Source organism: Schistocerca gregaria, chromosome 3 (assembly GCF_023897955.1).
Source record: "Schistocerca gregaria isolate iqSchGreg1 chromosome 3, iqSchGreg1.2, whole genome shotgun sequence".
NCBI lineage: Eukaryota > Metazoa > Arthropoda > Insecta > Orthoptera > Acrididae > Schistocerca > Schistocerca gregaria.
Window position 1 is genome coordinate 368,532,836 of NC_064922.1, and position 20,784 is coordinate 368,553,619.

General features: G+C 39.6%; 1 protein-coding gene across 10 annotated transcripts in view; it reads right to left on the bottom strand.

Moving 5' to 3' along the window:
- Window positions 1-20,784, bottom strand: part of LOC126354917 (C-terminal-binding protein) — a 189,628-nt gene that overhangs the window by 54,331 nt on the left and 114,513 nt on the right. For all 10 annotated transcript variants that reach the window (XM_050005003.1, XM_050005002.1, XM_050004999.1 and 7 more), the window contains one exon: window positions 206-330. In XM_050005003.1, the coding sequence (XP_049860960.1) occupies window positions 206-330 (125 nt within the window). The remainder of the gene's footprint in view (window positions 1-205; window positions 331-20,784) is intronic.

Genomic DNA, 20,784 nt, shown 5'->3' on the forward strand with positions numbered 1-20,784 from the left:
GAGTAAGAAGAAGAGGTGGTGGTGGTTGTGGTGGTGGTAGTGGTAGTAGTGGTAGTAGTAGTAGTAGTAGTAGTAGTAGTAGTGGTAAGCACATGTACTCTTCAGTGGTTATTATATATTCACCAGGTTACACACTATGACAAAGGACCTATTTTGCGAACTAATTTGTTACAATAACCTACAAAATAATGAAATCAGTACATACCTGCAGGGTATAAACACGAGTAAGCCCAAGGGACTTTTCGATGCCATCCGGCAAGTAAGGATCATAGAAAATCACGTTGAAACCAAAAGCTTTTGCACGTAAAGCAACAGCAGAACCAATTCTACCTGAAATTAAAAATGAAAAAAAGTCAGCAGTGTTGTATCATTACATACAGTTACATTTATTGTCAAAAAGTTTTCACATCCCAATAACATGAATACAAATCCACCTAAGCAAGGATCAGCTAACCAACGAACCAGGTTCACATAAAACACATTGCTAATCATCTGCATGTTACACACAAAGGCATCTATGCTCAGAATCTAGTTATCATGGTTACCTACTATTTATTTCATTCAACGTAATTTATAAGGACAAAACTTTGTCCGAAAGAACTTGTTTCATTGCAAGCTATTAGTGCAACATGGAGCTGACCTTGAGTACAACAGCAGCTTTTGGAGACAGGACAATACCAATGTTAGTTCTGCAAGCAATAATAGGATTAAACTGGGATGAAAATAAACTACAAGTTTATGCATTGTTTCTGTACACCTTTGTTATCTTTTCCCATTCCTGCAAAGTAAAAAATGTACGTAGACACTTACTTGCCATGAAACATCTATTTGAGTTAACAGGTATTGGAGAATACTACTAGTATACAAGATGTCCACCTCACCATGCAAACTTCAGAAATGTCAACTTTTAGATTTTTAAGTAATTTCTTTCAAGAGAAAAAGAAGAAATATAGTTAAACAATTTGAAGAGATCTTTCAATCTGACAAGATAAAAATGCCATCTTCGAAGTTTTTCTGGGGAGTGTTAAATATCAAGCATTTGATTTGCTTCACTGAAATGGCTGGTACGTGAGTTGGCGGCATTTCAGTCTAGTAACAGTGAAGTAACTGGTTCTACTCTTGCACCTTTTTTATCTTTATTTAAACTCTATAGTGTAGTAGGAAGTTAGTTAAAAAGTTGTATTGTCTTTCTCCATTTAAGCCAATATTTTATTTTTAATTGCTAATAGCACGAAAATACATAAAAAGCTTGGCCAGGCATACGAAATGTCTTATAGCTAAATGAAAAATTGTATGCAACAATAACACTGTCCCATCCCCAGAAATACAAAATTTTCTATTTGATGTTTCAATATTTTATAGAAAATTTTAATTTACTGTGAATACCCTATTTTTTACCATTAGTAATTTAAAATAAAACTATTTTTTTAAAGAGATTACTGTATTTACCTGGTAAGATTAGGTATCCTCTCATATTCATCATTCGAAAAATACAGGGTCATCTCATATTTGCTGTTTGAACTATTGCTGCTGAGGTTAACATATTTATGCTGTTTAGTAAAGGATATAATGGTCACTTTATGTTTACAGATGAAGCTTTACCAGTCGAGATCATATGCAGATTTAGTCTGAAGAATATGGAATGACAGGGCTGGTGCTGGACCAATGATATGTATGTTTGAACAGGCTCAAGATTTCCCAATTCGCCAAAGTTCTCTGTATAGTATCAACATATCTTGAACAATCAAGTGACATTCGACTGCTAGTGCAAAGGATGTGTGTGAAATTATGAACTAGCCACTACAACAATCTATTGCTCTGCTTAAAATATGACACTTTTGTGAAACACAAGAGGAAATGGCACTAACTTCCCTCAGGACATTTCCTGCTGAGAATTCTTCCGGGTTATATGGCTTTGGTCCATAGAACTCTTCCTCCATCCCTGACGTTTCGTCCAAAGCGACATTGGATATCTTCAAAGGTGCTCCCGGTTGTGCTGAGCCTTGCCGGCAAGCCTCAGCACAAGCGGGAGCACCTTTGAAGACGTCCAATGTCACTTTGGACAAAACGTCAGGGATGGAGGAAGAGTTCCCTGGAAGAATTCTCAGCACGAAATGTCCTTTAAAAAGATTGCTAGCTTTTGAACCAAAACGAATATTTTATTTCATCGTTACAGACTGTAATGATTTATTAGAAGGGTTGAAAATGAGAATTTTTGTGACTGTTCATGTATTAGAATAAGGGCTAAAAACGGTACCAGCTTTCAATCAGCTTTAGAATATGATGGTACATTCAGATAAAGAAGGAGGAAAATTAGTCCTGAATGAAATGTCCAACACACAAAATAAATCATTAAATTGATTGTAACTGTTGTCACCAGAATAAAGGGACCGATGACCAAGCAGTTTGGTCCCCCCACCCCTTTTAAAACAACCACCTAGAATAAATTATAGCAGCAAAAGTTTATTTATGTATTAGTCATCTTAGTTACATAATGCTTGTGTCCTAGAAGATATTGCAGTCAGTGTTTCACAGTTGCTCAAGCACAGCACTGTGGAAGGGTTGGAGGGAGAACAGTGACACCAGCTTGACCGAGAATTAGATAAATGCGGGGAGGGGAGTAGCAAGCGGGCAGCAAATTACGTGCGCGATTGTGCCAACCATAGGAATCTACACCACGTACTTTGGCTGCAGTTTGCCTGAATCCATTTGTAACTGGGACTGAACGTTTAAACTGGACGTATACAACAGTATTCATTTCTGCAAAAGACAGTAAAAGCCTAGCTAGGAACCAGTGGGGTACTCAAGTGTGTTGTGCAGCAATGTTGTCAATCGTCTCCATGATGTGTGACTGATATGAAAGGGGTGAGTCAGGTCCTGGATCTACACAACCAATGAAAGGCAGGCAATGTGTTTGGAAGTAAGAGACATCAAATCATTCTCAATTCAGTATATAAGCAAAATATGATACGTATTTGGATATGAATAGCTGTGTTCTCAGGTCTCACTAACCAGAACCTCAGAAATCGCAACATATTTCAAAGAAACAGCCCAATATTTGTGACAAAAAAGATAAAATTTTCACCGCTGTGCTATTAGGAGGAGGAGGAGGAATAGAAAACAATCCGAAAATTAATGTAAACCATTTCTTTTTCTCGTTTTATTTCTTCTTGTAATATCGACATTTTGACAATCAATGAATGGCATAAATTTAAAATAGGCATAACATCAACTTTTTAGGCAGATACTTCATGTCAATAAGACAGTTTGAACTTTTAGTTACTCAATGATATGATAGAAGCAAATATTTCTCCAGAAGCAACTTGAAAGAAAGGGTCATCTTATGATCAGGGTTGTCTCACACCCTGGTAAATATGGCATACAATGTATGTTAACTAACATCTCTTGACGATAAATAGAGAATTTACAAGAAGGTTAAAAAGTGGCTTCTAATGATGATCTAACCAGGAACTTCACATTATTAGACTAATACACCACTAACTCCAACTCTGGTTGAACCGAACTATATCAAATGCTTTGCACTTCTAGTTATGTGTATTTCATCAACTTAAGTACCACAACAAAAATTTGTCCAGCACATTGATTTTATTACTGTTAAAATAAAACTCCATTTAATTTAGTTACTCTCCACACCAAGTTAAGGTGGCGTATGCACGCACGTACGCACGCGCTCTGAATTTTATGGCACCATTTTTTTTTATGAATGACTGGTACAGCCATGTGAATTAGAACTCAATCTCTCTAGTATAAATTCAGATACCTATCAGAAATGATACCAACTGCCAGGATCACTCCATGAAGGAAACATTTTATCAGCTGTTATTTTCTGATGACATCAGCATGTGAACACGAATAAGGGAGAGGACAACAAAAACAACATATGGTGCAGCAAAGCAGCACCTCTCTGAATGCTTTGCAGCTGTTGTTCAAGGTTGGTTTATAGGTGATGGAAGAACAGCTCCAGATTTGTGAAGTGATAGCGAGTTTTTGGAATGAAAGAACATAACATACTAAACAACCTGTAATGTATGGTGTCTGTAGCTAAATTTTTTTAGCACTATAGTACTGTAACCTAAATTTACATGTCTTCTCTGAAATGGCTTCCAAGCATACAGCTACAGAAAGTTAGATGTGATACTATAGATAGGCAATGTGTTTTTCTTTTTACCTGGTTACTTGCTTTCAAAGAAGAGTTGGGAAAGGGGGGGGGGGGGGGGGGGGAGTGAAGAGTTGGTGGGAAGGAGAGGGGAAAAAAAGGAGGGCAAATAGAGGGGGTCGAGGTTCTGTCTGCATTATTCAACAGTTTGTAGAAAATTATTCAAGTGTGTGTGTGTGTGTGTGTGTGTGTGTGTGTGTGTGTGTGTGTGTGTGTTCAAACAACACTAGTGTGTGCTTCACACATGATATCTGCAAGTTGTAGTTCTTTATACTCTGTATACAATTTTTGTATTGCACACTGTACCAGATGTGAAGCATTCGAACCATAAACAAATGTTCTATGTTGACAGCAACTGCTAAGCAATACAAAATCCTTGATGTGAATCTAACAATTTCAAATAAAGTACTCTGTCCATAGTTAAACATCTGTATCTGCTGTGATGAAAATGTACGGAAACAGTGTAAATATGAAACTGTGTGGATCAAATTACTGACGGTGGAGAAAAATAACCACATGTGACCATTCAGAAACATTTCTGTCTCTGGAATTTACAGGAATTTTTTTGTCAATTGTGGTGTCTGAAGCGAATTAAATGTGAACTACTTACAGCTATTTGTTTGTCACCCAGTTTGCGGATGCCGTCACTGTAGGATATTTAACTTTGTCAATAGAACCACAACCTCACCTCTGCTCGCACTGCTTCAACACGAAGTGAAGCCTCCAGTATGTTCTTTAAGTTTTGGAAACACATGGAAATCAGCTGGGGCCAAGTTGGGGATATGTGGAGCATGATCAATGATACTGAACCCAAGGTGTGATTGTTGTAGAAGTGGCAGCACTCATGTGGTCTATCCATTGTCATGCTGAATGAGAAGGTACTAAATGTGCAGATGAACTCTTTGAATTCCTAACTATTTCAGCACACTTCCTATCATGTACACATCACTACATTACACAATGTAATTCCGAGCCCTGTAGTGGCAGAGGGGTTGCAAATTGGATAAGGGAAGAAGGAAGTTTACCAAGTAATACACATGGCAAGTAATATCTAAATCAATAAGTACTGAAAACGGAATAAAAAATTCAGAGGCTTTACTTTTCAGCATGTCCATTTCTTTTGCAGTGGTAAGACCAGCAGCCTAATTCAGTGGTACCTTCACAGTTTTATATAGTACCTTAAGGACAGAAGAATACATATCGCTTTGGACTCTCTTGACTAATTTAAAATTTGGCACTCAGAACATCTATCAATTCCATTCTACATTTCTCCTCTATGGATGGATATTGAACAGTTAATGAATGCATGTGCTGTTTTAGAGGACAAATTCATTTTTGAAATTCATATTCACACGCACATAAAAAAAAAATAATCAAGCCAGGTAAGTATGATAAAGCTGTTTGTAGTTTTTTTGTGATGGTTGAAGTGAATATGTGTGTAGGATTGAAGTGTACACAATGAAAGGGGCAGAACATCTTTGTGAATAGACTATTGGAAACCTTTATCAATACAGATTACACCAACACCACAATTGCTGCCTGTCACATGTTGTACATTAATTGTGAGAGTACAAAACAACAGCAGTATTCTCTTGCATGACTAACACTAATGATCTTCCAGAACATAAGGTTGTCAAGCTAGCAATTAAAAATATAAAATTTAAACCTACTTAGGTCTATTGAGAAGGGAACATAAGCTACAGATGAAATGGAGGGGCACAAAGTATTTTTCAGAGGTAATGACAAAATCTAAGTTATTTTAGCTGAAGTGAAAGGATATGTTGCTCAGGAAAATAGAAAGTTTCACGAAGTTTAGAAACTAACTATTGAAGGCCTGGAAAATGTCATTTAAATGGATTGGAGGTCTGTGGGACACATACGAAATGAGTAGTTCATGAAGTATGGAATAATGAATATCTTTTCAATAGCGTTATGGAACTGCTTATTACTTACCCACTTTGGGAAGTTCCAGTGACTCTGAAATGACTAGTATTTACCCTGTTTTGGACAATGCAGCTGCCTGCAGCTAGCAATCACCGTAGTTATGTAAAAAAAGTTTCTTTACATTGAAACATTATGCTTTATCTCTACACTTCATGCCTTTGTTGCATATAGATTCGTAGCCGACGGCAAACCCGGACTGCTCATCAGTTGGTAACACATCAGCTCGTGTAGCCAGTGTGAGGACAATTACCACAAACCAATGAGAATGCGGATCAGTGCTTATAGCTCAGAAACTGAAATTTTTGTTTCTTGTGTTTGCTCCTACAGGTTAGCTTTAAACACTGTTAAAGTGAGTACGATTAATAATTCTGCCACAGGTGGTTGTTGAATGTTTTCTATGACACTTTGCTTATCATATCGAGGTTATGACTAAGTTAAGACAGGAGTTTGAATTTAGGGCTATGCTGTTCGGTCACAGCCGCATTCCTATCATACCTCATGGTGGCTACTGCCAACACTGCTCCACATTAAACGTAACAGCACTTGTGAAGTGACCTGATGTGTTTGTGTATCATCTCACTGAATGGCAACCACAGGTCAATGTGGCAACTCTGGAGCAGCGAATAACAGACGTCAACTGAAAAGTAATTTTACATGGACTATAATCCAGTTGTGCTTTATAAGACGACACAAAATGTTCTTGTAGACAGGAGATTCTTTTGCAGTACAAAGCAACGAACATAAAGAAATTGGCGTGAGAATAATGAGTAGCGTATTTTTTTTGTCAAAATGGGATCACCTACTGGGATGTGAAATGTTTCTCTAATTTAGACCTGCGAAGAGAGCTGATGTAACGAAGACACAAAATGGAGAAGTGCATTGAATATGTAATACTAATATTCTCATTTTTACGTAGGTGATCACTGAATCTTTAACAGAGTGTCATACAATGATATAATTTTGCAGGTACATTCAGTGGTGTACGTGGAGAGCACCTGCAAAACATGTGAGCAGAGTTAGTAGTGAAGACATAATAAATTACAATGTCGTGACTGAAGCAGAAGTTTCACAGCATGAACAGCAAAAATGTATTTAGTGATAAACATTTTTTTCACCTTTTCGTGGGGGTATATGGGAGAAGACTTATGTATGTTTGAAATTCTGTGTAACGTTTGTTGAAGTCACTTAACGCTCTCCTTTTCAAATACTGTATGAACCACAGACTAGGTAATTCTTGCACTGGGAGTTACACTGCCTGAACACACACACACACACACACACACACACACACACACACACACACACACACACACACACTTCTAACTGTAATACTTCTCTTACAATGTTAAACCTTTAACATACAATTACAGCCCTTAATGAATAGATTTTACCCTTGGGAGCCTTTAGACAGGCAACCCTCAACTAGGAATGATGTAGACTAGCCATTTAGAACACATAAGTAAATTTGCCACTATCACTGTCCTACCCAATTGTGTTTTAGTGTGCCTTCCTTGTACATATAGTCAAGTGTTCTATCTCATGTGCCACGAGACAATGTTCAAGTTTTTAACTGCCAAGCTCATTGTGACAGAACTGCTATGAGATAATGATGAACAGTCTCTGTCAGATAAAACTTCAGAAGATGGAGATAATAACACTGACGCCTGTAAGTGACAAATCTTGGGGTATATACACTCCTGGAAATTGAAATAAGAACACCGTGAATTCATTGTCCCAGGAAGGGGAAACTTTATTGACACATTCCTGGGGTCAGATACATCACATGATCACACAGACAGAACCACAGGCACATAGACACAGGCAACAGAGCATGCACAATGTCGGCACTAGTACAGTGTATATCCACCTTTCACAGCAATGCAGGCTGCTATTCTCCCATGGAGACGATCGTAGAGATGCTGGATGTAGTCCTGTGGAACGGCTTGCCATGCCATTTCCACCTGGCACCTCAGTTGGACCTGCGTTCGTGCTGGACGTGCAGACCGCGTGAGACGACGCTTCATCCAGTCCCAAACATGCTCAATGGGGGACAGATCTGGAGATCTTGCTGGCCAGGGTAGTTGACTTACACCTTCTAGAGCACGTTGGGTGGCACGGGATACATGCGGACGTGCATTGTCCTGTTGGAACAGCAAGTTCCCTTGACGGTCTAGGAATGGTAGAACGATGGGTTCGATGACGGTTTGGATGTACCGTGCACTATTCAGTGTCCCCTCGACGATCACCAGAGGTGTACGGCCAGTGTAGGAGATCGCTCCCCACACCATGATGCCGGGTGTTGGCCCTGTGTGCCTCGGCCGTATGCAGTCCTGATTGTGGCACTCACCTGCACGGCGCCAAACACACATACGACCATAATTGGCACCAAGGCAGAAGCGACTCTCATCGCTGAAGACAACACGTCTCCATTCATCCCTCCATTCACGCCTGTCGCGACACCACTGGAGGCGGGCTGCACGATGTTGGGGCGTGAGCGGAAGACGGCCTAACGGTGTGCGGGACCTTAGCCCAGCTTCATGGAGACAGTTGTGAATGGTCCTCGCCGATACCCCAGGAGCAACAGTGTCCCTAATTTGCTGGGAAGTGGCGGTGCGGTCCCCTACGGCACTGCGTAGGATCCTACGGTCTTGGCGTGCATCCGTGCGTCGCTGCGGTCCGGTCCCAGGTCGACGGGCACGTGCACCTTCCGCCGACCACTGGCGACAACATCGATGTACTGTGGAGACCTCGCGCCCCACGTGTTGAGCAATTCGGCGGTAAGTCCACCCGGCCTCCCACATGCCCACTATACGCCCTCGCTCGAAGTCCGTCAACTGCACATACGGTTCACGTCCATGCTGTCGCGGCATGCTACCAGTGTTAAAGACTTCGATGGAGCTCCGTATGCCACAGCAAACTGGCTGACACTGACGGCGGCGGTGCACAAATGCTGCGCAGCTAGCGCCATTCGACGGCCAACACCGTGGTACCTGATGTGTCCGCTGTGCCGTGCGTGTGATCATTGCTTGTACAGCCCTCTCGCAGTGTCCGGAGCAAGTATGGTGGGTCTGACACACCGGTGTCAATGTGTTCTTTTTTCCATTTCCAGGAGTGTATATGTATTACCGGTGATGGTTATCCAATTAAGGAGCAGATAAAACTGAAGAAAAAACTGAAGAGGTGATTTGCAGATAGCAGAAGTAGTGGAAACTCCAACAGAACCATTCTTTCTTTACTTTGATGATGATGAATTAGTGATTGTTATTGTTACATATACTAATACACATACTGTGAAATCTTGTGGTCTGTTTAATAGACCTTTTGCCACACAAGACACAAACCATGTCAAGAAGAATGTTTTGCCAGGTCTTTTGTTATAAGGAGAAACTTTCAGAACTTTGGATCTTTATTTTGCCATTTGTTGATAATTAATCATTCTGCTACTGGGAAGTGTAACATTCAGTTACTGACCACTTTGGTCTTTAATGTAACTTATCTATTTTTGTAGGATTGCTCTCCCCCTTTCTTCTTCTTCTTCTTCTTACAATGATAAATCCACTCCTGTACTGCATGTTAAGTGAAAATCTGTGACTGGATTTTGTACTGAATTGCACACCTGTTGCTGACACAGCCATATTGTGCATGCCGGTAGTGCACAGCTGAGAAAAGTGCCCCTTCCATATTTAACTGTCACTCTATTATTTGGATCCTGATATGGGTGAGACATATGAAATAATATACCACACTGCTCAATATTTTTGTCTAATGACAGGGCATTGTAGGTTCAAGCCTCTTCGGTCCTACTAAAGATGTAACAATGGTGTCGTAACATTTCAGCAAAATAGCTATTTGCTGTTTTCACCTCCATTATCCACAATGAAGCAATGATTAAAGAAGACACATGTACTTGGTAAATGCCAGAAAATACGTCTTACAACTACACAAAAAAATTAACAGCCATGGTCATGTAACTATTCTCAAATAGAACCATTCCTAACAAAGTGCTTTGGTGTTCAAATGAACCTACATTTTGACAACACTATGAGAAATAAAATAAACAAGAACAAAAAGAGGTTTTGGACTGAACTCGTCTCTACCTTTTTGCGTACCATATTTACTCAAATCAAAGCCGCACCCGAAAAATGAGACCCTGGACGGAGGGGGTTTGAATCTATTGCTTATTTTGCTTTGATGTCATAAGTGCCGTTATCTTTGTTATAGGTCTTTACGTCGCTCTAAGCTGAAAATTTATTACTGTACTGTGTCATCCATTGTTTGTCGCATTCTGATAATGAGTGTTTGCGACCTGTCGCCGCTCGCAGCATGGCTTGGTTTTGGGCGCGCAAATGTGGCTTACAATTAAAAAAAGAGAGGAATTGTCTCATAAGTGAAACAATGGCATGAGACTGCTATTTGTTGTTACTTACACTGCAGCTTTCTTTGATAATGATCAACAAGAATCAAATAATAGACTGCATACGGTAGAAGATGTTCTGAACAAGAGTTTAGCGAAAAATTATCTCTGTTTGAAAATCTTTGCAAACACCTCTTTAGTACATTACATTTTGCACAGAAATTAGATTCATCTTAGATTTAAAAATCTAGTCAGTTACCGTGCTTCATTTCTGACTGTATCGCCATTCAGCATAAGAATAATACGAACATAAACATGCCATGATATGTATATTCTTCCACGTTTGCTGTTGTCTCACTCAAAAAGTTTCGTAGTTTATTAGGCAGACAGGATTTAAATGAGATAGCAGCAGACACAAAAGAATACATGGCATAATGTTTATAGTCTTCTACCTTTTCTTTTAATTTATTTACTGACGCAGAGATTTTGGTGCCAGTATTTATCTTTGTGCCTGTGTAGCCCTACATTTATTTGATGACAAAAGTTAGTTGTAGTGGCACCTACCAACATTTTTCTGAACTTCCGCTTACTTTGCATTCAATTCTAAGCCACAGGTGGTTTTTTGGATTACAAAAAACAGGAAAAAAGTGCGGCTTAGATTTGAGTAAATATGGTACTAAACCCTGTCGCCTGTAGTATCACTATTTGTAATATCATCATCATCATCATCATCATCATCATCATCATCATCATCATCATCATCATCATCATCATCATCATCATCATCATCATCATCATCATCATCATCATCATCATCCGGCTGTGAAATTTATATTCTCATTGCACAAATATTTGGCTGTTCCTTTCAAGTACGTTGCTATTTCTGAGGTGGTCAAGGTCAAAAACGAGAACACTAACTCACTCACTCCCCCCCCCCAATACATATCAGATTTTGCTCCTATACTGGCTTGAGAATGTTACAATGTCTCTTGCTCCCAAACATATTGCCTGCCCACTGCCCTGTCATTGGCTGCTTATAACCAGCAGGTGATACGACCCTTTTGTTATCCTCGTATGTTGACAACATTGCAGCATGAAGCACAGAATTACACCACTGGCCCCTATCTAGAATTTGCCATCTCCTGCATAAATGAATACTGTTGTTGAGTATTTGTACAATTTTAAAGTCAATTCAATTTCCCATACAAATGGATTCAGCCAAACTGCAATTTAAAAATAGCAGATGTTCATAACAATACAACGTACATGGTATAGATTCCCACAGCTGGCAACATGACAAAAATTGCTGCTTGTTCACCATTCCCCTCCCGCAATCATCTCGGCCAAGCTGGTATCACCTCTCCCCTTTCAATCCAGTCTTCTATAGTGCCGAGCCTGAGCAACTGAAAAAATAGACTGCAGTTTTCTCCTAGTATCCTTTTTTCCTTCCTTGATGTGTTTGAAATCCCCTGACGTTCCCTCATTTTCAGAACTTGTGGCAACCCTGCTAATGTCATAGAACAAGTGAGTGAACCAGACAGTCAACGAGGTAGTTGATGGACATAAACGAATCAATGTAAGTTGATATACATTGATTTGGTTTCGCTATGCTGTCACTACCAATTTTATTTGATCTAAGACATAATGCTTATTGTTTCTCACGTTAACAGATACAATGATTTTGATCCCAATTACACTAAACATTTCGGCTGTCATTAACTCCATATGTTACTTCTGGTTTTATAGATATAGTTACCCCAAACACAATGTTAGCTGCTAACTATTATTGGTAGTGAAAAAGAGACCAACAAATACTAGCCAATGCAATTTGATAATCGATTCTGCTCGCACCAGTCTTTCTTGAGAGCACACGGTGAAGTTCAGATCGTTTCGTTTTTACTGTCTCATTGTTTGCACATGAATTATGGGTCGCATGTCTGTGGAAGCACATGACAGGGCATAGCAATATGCAAACCATGGTATATATGCCACTGATTCCCAACAGTGTTCTGCAAATTTTGCAACTGCCACATTGGTTGGGAGAAGAAAGACAATGTCAAAAACTTATTAAATCAGAGAAGCATTCTGCCCACCGCCAAGAAAATGCTGCTGCTGTTTCTCAAAAGAGGCAATTGTCGATTGCTTATGTGGAGCCAAACAAAGAACACAAGATGAAGACTTTTTGAGGAAGAAACCACTGAGGCTTTTTTGGAAGCCGATATTCCATTGCAGAAGTTGGGAAATGCCGCCTTACGATTGTGGATTTCTGAATTCTCCAACAAAGGTATGCCATGTGGGAAGCTAAAGTGTGAGAAATATGTTAAAGTTAACATATGTGAAGAAGGATAATATTCAGATTTGACAAAAAAATTGCTGCAAACTTCCACTGCTTTGCAGCAAGCTGCTTGTAGAGACACCTTTTTTAAAGCAGCTAATGCTGCCAAAATTTGCTGAAGTCCCTCAAATAAAGAGACTTCAGAGTTCGCCAACAGTAGCAACACACAGAGTGTCTAGTTGGTATGAGTGAACTTGTTGAGAAGGAACTGGAGGAACAAAAGAGAGTTGATGTGATCAATGTTTTCGTGACCGTGAGGACAGAAAATGAATATTAAATGTTTGCCAAATATTGTTTGGATTTATTGAGGACATCCACAAACAATGTTAACAGTAAGAGAATTCTGTCTCACTGCAATACTGGTGTAACCAGTAGGAGATGTAATCTTGAAAGTAGTGCACAAATTTGTACCCTTTCTTTTGAGCAGCAGAATTTGGTGCACCTGTAGTTGAATTACTGCTGAAATTTCTACTCTTTGAGCAATAAAATACGTATTTTAAAAATTCTATTGTAACATTCCAGTTTTCTTTCATTCTTCACATTGACTGTACAGCAGCATTAAATGAGACAGTTGACAAGAATAGGATTAACAGCAAGAGATCAGATTATTTCATCCATCTAACTGTTGCCAAAAAACAGATGCTAATGAGTCAACGGAAAAAGCATGCGAAGTTTAGAACATGAAATCCCAAAGATTGGCTAAAATTTACAGACGCGCGAAATTTGGCACGGACCTCAATGTAAGATGCCTTTAATAGGTTCCACAACGAAACATTGTCTCGAAATTTGGTAGAAAATCCGAAGAAATTCTGGTCCTATGTAAAGTACACAAGCGGCAAGACGCAGTCAATACCTTCGCTGCGCGGTGCCAATGGTACTGTTACCGATGACTGTGCCGCTAAAGCAGAGTTATTGAACATAGTTTTCAGAAATTCCTTCACCAGGGAAGATGAATGGAATATTCCAGAATTTGAAACACGAACAGCTGCTAGCATAAGTTTCTTGGAAGTAGATACCTTAGTGGTTGCGAAGCAACTCAAATCGCTTGATACGGGCCAGTCTTCAGGTCCAGATTGTATACCTATTAGGTTACTTTCAGATTACGCTGATACAATAGCTCCCTACTTATCAATTACATACAACCGCTCGCTCACCGATAGATCTGTACCTACAGATTGGAAAATTGCACAGGTCGCACCAGTGTTTAAGAAGGGTAGTAGGAGTAATCCATCGAACTACAGACCTATATCATTGACGTCCATTTGCAATAGGGTTTTCGAGCATATACTGTATTCAAACATTATGAATCAACGGAGGACAATTAAAAAAAAAAAAGGCAGCTTGTTTTATATTATCACATAATAGGGGAGAGAGTGTGGCAAATATAATATGCGAGTTGGGATGGAAGTCATTATAGCAAAGACGTTTTTCGTCGCGGCCAGATCTATTTACGAAATTTCAGTCACCAACTTTCTCTTCTGAATGCCAAAATATTTTGTTCAGCCCAACCTACATAGGTAGGAATGATCATCAAAATAAAATAAGAGAAATCAGAGGTCAAACAGAAAGGTTTGTGTGTTCATTCTTCCCGTGTGCTGTTCGCGAGTGGAAAATGGTAGGGAGATAGTATGATTGTGGTTCCATGAACCCTCTGCCAAGCACTTTAATGTGAATTGCAGAGTAATCATGTAGATGCAGATGTAGAACAGATGCCTATTTCATCAAAAATAGATGCTAAAAATTCCGGTCCCTAGTCATACATAACATCACAAAGTAAAACGTAAATAGAAGATCACAATTACAGTTCAGTCACAAACTCGAACGTTTGCTCATCTTATTATCTAATCTACATCTACAGGATTACTCTTCAATTCACAAATAAGTGCCTGGCAGAGGGTTCATTGAATCACCTTCATACTACTTCTCTACCATTCCACTCTCAAATGGCACATGGGAAAAAGGAACACCTAAAATCTTGCTGTTCGAGCTACGATTTCTCTTATTTTATGATGATTATCATTTCTCCCTACGTAGGTGGGTGTCAATAAAATATTTTCATGTTTTCGCATTCGGAAGAGAGAGTTGGTGATTGAAATTTCGTAAATTTATCTCCCTGCAAAGAAAACCGCCCTTGGTTTCAGTGACTGCCACCCCAACTCGTGTGTGGCATCAGTGACACACTCATCCCTATTGCGCAATAACACAAAACGGGCTGCCCTTCTTTGCACTTTTCTGATGCCCTCCGTTAATCCCACCTAGTAATTATCCCACATCACACAGCAATATTCCAGCAGAGTGTAATGTAGGCTCTCTCTTTAGTGAGTCTGTCACTCTTCAAGTGTTGTGTCAACGAAGCGCACTCTTTGTTTCGCCTTCCCCACAATATTATCTATGTGGTCTTTCCTATTTAAGTTTCTTGTAATTATAATTCCTAAGCATTTAGTCAAATTGACAGCCCTTAGATTTGTGCAATTTATCGTATACCCAAAATTTATCATATTTCTTTTAGTACCCATCTGCATGACCTCACTTTTCTTTGTTTAGGGTCAAATTGCCACTTTTTTACCATACAGAAATTCTCTCTGGATCATTTTGTAATTGGAATTGATTGTCTGATGATTTTACTAGACAGTAAATCACAGCATCATCTGCAATGATCTAAGGGGGCTGCTCAGATTATCACCTACATCATTTATGTAGATCAGGAACAGCAGAGGGCCTATGAAACTATCTTGCGGAACGCGAGATATTACTTCTGTTCAACTCTATGATTTACCATCCATCACTACGAACTGTGACCTCTCCGAGAGGAAATCACGGATCCAGTCACACAACTGAGACGATACTCCATACGCATGCAATCTGAGTAATAGTCGCTTCCGAGGAAGAGTATCAAAACCCTTCTGGAAATCTAGGAATATGGAATCGATCTGAGATCCACTGTCAACAGCACTCATTACTTTATGGGAACAAAGAGCTAGCTGTGTTGCACAAGAACAGTATTTTCTGAACCAGTGATGGCTATGTATCAATAAGTCATTTTCTTCAATGAGATTCATAATGTTCCGAATACAGTACATGCTCCAAAATCCTACTGCAAACTGAGGTCAGTGATATGGGCCTGTAATTCAATGGGTTACTCCTATTTCCTTTCTGGAATATTGGTATGACCTGTGCTACTTTCCAGTCTTTAGGGACAGACCTTTCATCAAGTGAGCGGTTGTATACGATTGCTAAGAAAGGCGCTATTGTGCCTGCATACTAAAAAAGGAACATGATTGGTATACCATCTGGACTGGAAGACTTTCCTTTCTTAAATGATTTGAATTTTTTCGCAACACCTAAGATGTCTACTTTTATGTCACTCACTCATGCTAACAGCAGTTCTGGTTTTGAATTCTTGAATATTTACTTAATCTTCTTTCCTGAAGCAATTACGGAAAATTGTATTTAGTAACTCCGCTTTAGTGGCACCAGCATCAGTAACATTTCCACTGCTATCGCACAGTGACTGTATTGACTGTTGCATCTTTGAATTTGAGCCATATCTGGTCTACACTTACATAATTAGCTTGGAAGGAATGGACACACACTCTTAGGGCGGTATCAAGCAAATTTTAATCTGCTGTTTTAAATAGATATATTTTGCATTTATTTTTAGTGGTTTTGGTCGATATGGTTTTGAGCCTCACTACAATGACCTGGTGTTCACTAATCCCTGCATCCATCATGACGCTCTCTATTAGATCAGGATTATTTGTGGCCAAGAGGTGAAGTGTGTTTTCCCAACCATTTACAATGTGTGTGGGCTCATGAACTAATTGTTCAAAGTAATTCTCAGAGATAGCATTTAGTACAATTACAGAAAATGTTTCCTGTCCATCACCGGCTTTGAACATGTATTTTCACCAACAAATCGGGGTAGAGTGAAGTCTCCAGCAATTGTAACTGTATTAGCAGGTACTTAATTTGTAATGAGATTCAAATTTTCTTTAAACTGTTCAGCTGAGTCAGGTGGTTGGTAGAAGTAGACAGCTATTATTTTGATACGGCTGCTGAGTGTAACCTCTATCCACAGTAATTAGCAGGAACTATATTTCAACTTCAGTACAAGATAAACTACTACCAGACACTAACACACCAGCACCTACTTTATTTCATCTATCCTTTCTGAACACGGTTTGCTCCTCTAAAAATTTCGGCAAAATTTATCTCCGGCTTTAGCCAGCTTTCTGTTCCTATACGATTTCAGCTTCAGTGCTTTCTAGCAGCACTTGAAGCTCTGGTACTTTTCCAACACAGCTACGACAATTTCCTGTGACTGCCAAATCTTTAAAAAAAAAAAAAAAAAAAACACAACCAGCCCGCAGCACACAGCCCCTGCTACCTCTGTAGCTGCCTCCTGTGTGTACTTAGCGAAACCCGAAACCCCACCACCCTATGGTGCAAGTCTGCAGCCTATACAGTCGCAGAACCAGCTTCTGATTCAGATCCTTCACTCGGCTCTATACCTAAGGCCCACAATTGATCCTGTCAACGATGCTGCAGATGGTGAGCTCTGCCTTCATATCGCTAACATGACTGGCAGTCTTCAGCAATTCAGATAGCCGCCACAAACCAGAGAGAATATCTTCCAATCCATTGTGACACGCGACATTGGTGCCGACATGAATTATCACCCGCACCCTGTACCCTTCATGGCATCCGGAAGGACCCTTTCCACATCTTTGATGACTCCCCAGGTATGCATACGGAGTGCACATTGGCTTTCTTCCCACCCTTAGCTGCCATATCCCTAAGGGACTCCATCACCAATCTAACATTGGAGATCCCCATGACAAGCAATCCCACCCTCTGCGCTTGTCCGGACCTCTCATGAAGACCGGCCACTGCCGCAACAGGCGAGGCCGCCCTTGCTGACACAGAAGTACTTTCAGTAGTGGGTAGTACCTTAAACTTGTTATGGAGGCGTAAGGGTACAGGCTTGCGGCCAGCACCAACTTTTCAACTTCCGCCCAGCGATTCACGATCCCGCCATAGTTCGCCAATCACCATCAGTTAAGTGTCCACAAGCAGTGGAGTCCAAATCCGAGGGCGCAATGGCATCAGAGATCCCACGCGATGCTACAGATTCCAAAGGTGCCAAAGCGCTCGCCTCTGGTGTCCCAATGTCACTGTGGCCCAGGGCAATAGCTTGGAGACTGAACCACGGCCAACACAGCTTCCAGCTGTTTACGGGCAGTGGCCACTTCCCCCTGAATCCATACACAACAGGCGCAGTCCCTATTTATCCCCAACAATTTTTTCCTCTCTTTCATCTCACAAGCCGTTCAAAACAAACAGATGACTGACAACTATGTGAATTTGCACTATACGGGTACTAAAATGCTATGCTTCAACTCTCAAATACTATAATACGCCCGAAATTTGTGAATTAAACTATGCAAGCACCCAAAAACATGCAAAGAAATTAAGAATTGAACTATGAAACAAAAAAGTGATCTAGGAGTATACGACTTGCTGCTGGCTGCTGCTCATCCAACGGCAGCAGGGAGCTAATGGCAGGGAGGTAATGACACCTTTTGGTACTATCTCCACAACGGGTCTTGCCGCTGCAGTTTATTCTCACAAAACAAAATTACAGCCAGTTCAAAATACACTTTACTTCATTAGTTACACATTCCATTCTGCATCAATTTTCCTTCTCGCTTCAACTCAATGTCACCATTATGTCCTACAGCCAATTAAAATCTGGTAACTTTTTTACCAGGTATTTTAATGTGTGAACACCAACTGAATTTCTCATTTGCAATCTCCTTAGTTAATCATTACAGTCTCTCAATCAAATAAAATGTTGGTCTGTGTTCTGAATCAACTAACTTTTTTGAAGGACAATATTTCCATTTTTGAATGTTACCTTTGCTTGAAAAGCAGCATTAATGTTTGTATACAGTACCCATCCATTCATGTATGAGAACATTTATTGTGAACCTGTACAAATACAACAAGAGTTTAGAACTTAATGCTATTTGCTAATGTGTTTAACAAAATTGTAAAGTTTTGATCAGTGCAAGAGACTGCTGTTGTGGTTAGTTCATAGTTTTTCGCTTACCTCTTGCACTAGCACTGCGCAGGTCAGTGTCAAGTGAGCTCCATCAATTCTGTATCAAGTGCTTTGGTGTATTGGGAAATCTCAAGCCTGTTTGAACATATCATTTGCCAAGCCCTGTCCTTCCAAATTCTTCAAAATAAATCTGCACATGACATCAACAGTTAAAGCTTAATCTCTAAATGTAGCATGACTCATAAATGTAAAATTACCCCTTATAGTCTCTGCTTAACAACATTAAAAAAGTAGACCTTAGCAGCAGTAGTTTGATCTGCGAATATATGGCGACCCTGTGTTTTTAAAATCATGAATTTGGGGAAAAACCTCTGGCTGTAATCGAGTAAATACAGTAACAACTATAACATCAGCATAAGAACAAGGAGGTAACCATTAACTACGTATCTCATTTGCCAAATGTGTGTCTACTGAATTCAGACAATTATTACAAAATGAACTCTGATAACGAAGTTACAAATTGAACATTAAAAATCTTGCTACATGGCTATGTTGTCTAATTCTGTGACAAGGAAAGCCCTCTCTTACAGACACTTATTGGTAAAAACAGGGACACTTGTGAGGGTTAGGACCAACTAACAAATACTTAGCAGACGTCACAAATGCTCCAGTGCAAATAACAGCATGCATTCCAGTATATGTTATGTTGCAAGCAAATATGTACATTCTCACACCAGTGCAAAGATGAGTTATAAAGTTATTAGCATCAGTGTTGAGAAACAGCTGAAATCTATAAAACTGAGAAGCACTCCAGGGGCCAATGGACTAACTTATTGGACCCTGTATTAAATTTATGGCCAAGTTGCCCTTCTTGATCATAATTTATTGTAGATCCCTCAAACAACAAATTGTATCCAATGGTTGGAAGAAAGCACAGGTCACACCTGTCTACAGTAAAGGCAACAGAAGCGAACCAAGGAAAACCACCTTGCCAATTTCTTATACAATGCATAATGAGGTATCTTTAACAGAATGACGACTTCCATGCCGCCAAGTGGTGCAAGGAACATAAAGTTGCATTAAATGTTCAGAAATGTCAAATTGTGCACTTCACAAAACTAAGGAGCTTAGTATTGTTGACTACAGTACCAGCAAGTCAGAACTGGAAATAGTTAACTCACACAAATAAATGGATGTAACATTTCTTAGGGATATGAAATGGAACACAATCTTAGGTACAGCGGATGGCTGACTACTGTTCATTGTCAGAACATAAAGAAATGCAATCCGTTTATGAAGGAGTTTGCTTACAAATCATTCACACGAACCACCTATATTACTCCGATTGCCTAACAGTTTGCAGGGGCGACAAAAACTTTTTAAAATTTAATATAATTACCGAGTGATTTTTAAAATTTAAAAAGCTGTCATATTCTCTTCATTAAGAGGTTTAACACTACGTTAAACGTTTAATACCATACCTGCCAAATTTTGAAAAGAGCTATCAGTAAAACTCCCACAACCAAAAAAAACTGACGATTTTTGACATACCCAAGCTTTATGAAAATAATAGTACTTCCGGGCTATGACATACAATAACTGATGCTTTAAACATGATACTTCAATGAAATCAGATCTATTTACATTACAGGACAATGATTTCTAGATGAAAATAATAATCAAGAAGAAATCCATGGTAAAAAGCAGCAGGTGTGGTTAATACTGGTTTGGAACATACACCCATGACTTCCTTGATAAATTAAGCATATATGCAATAACTGAAGAAAGGCTTTACACAATAAAACTTAGTTAACGCAACAGAGGCAAGAAATATTATAACACACACTGCAAATCAAATGCTAGTTCGACTTTGAAGTCCAGTCGTGGCCTTTGCAATTTCCTGCAGAACA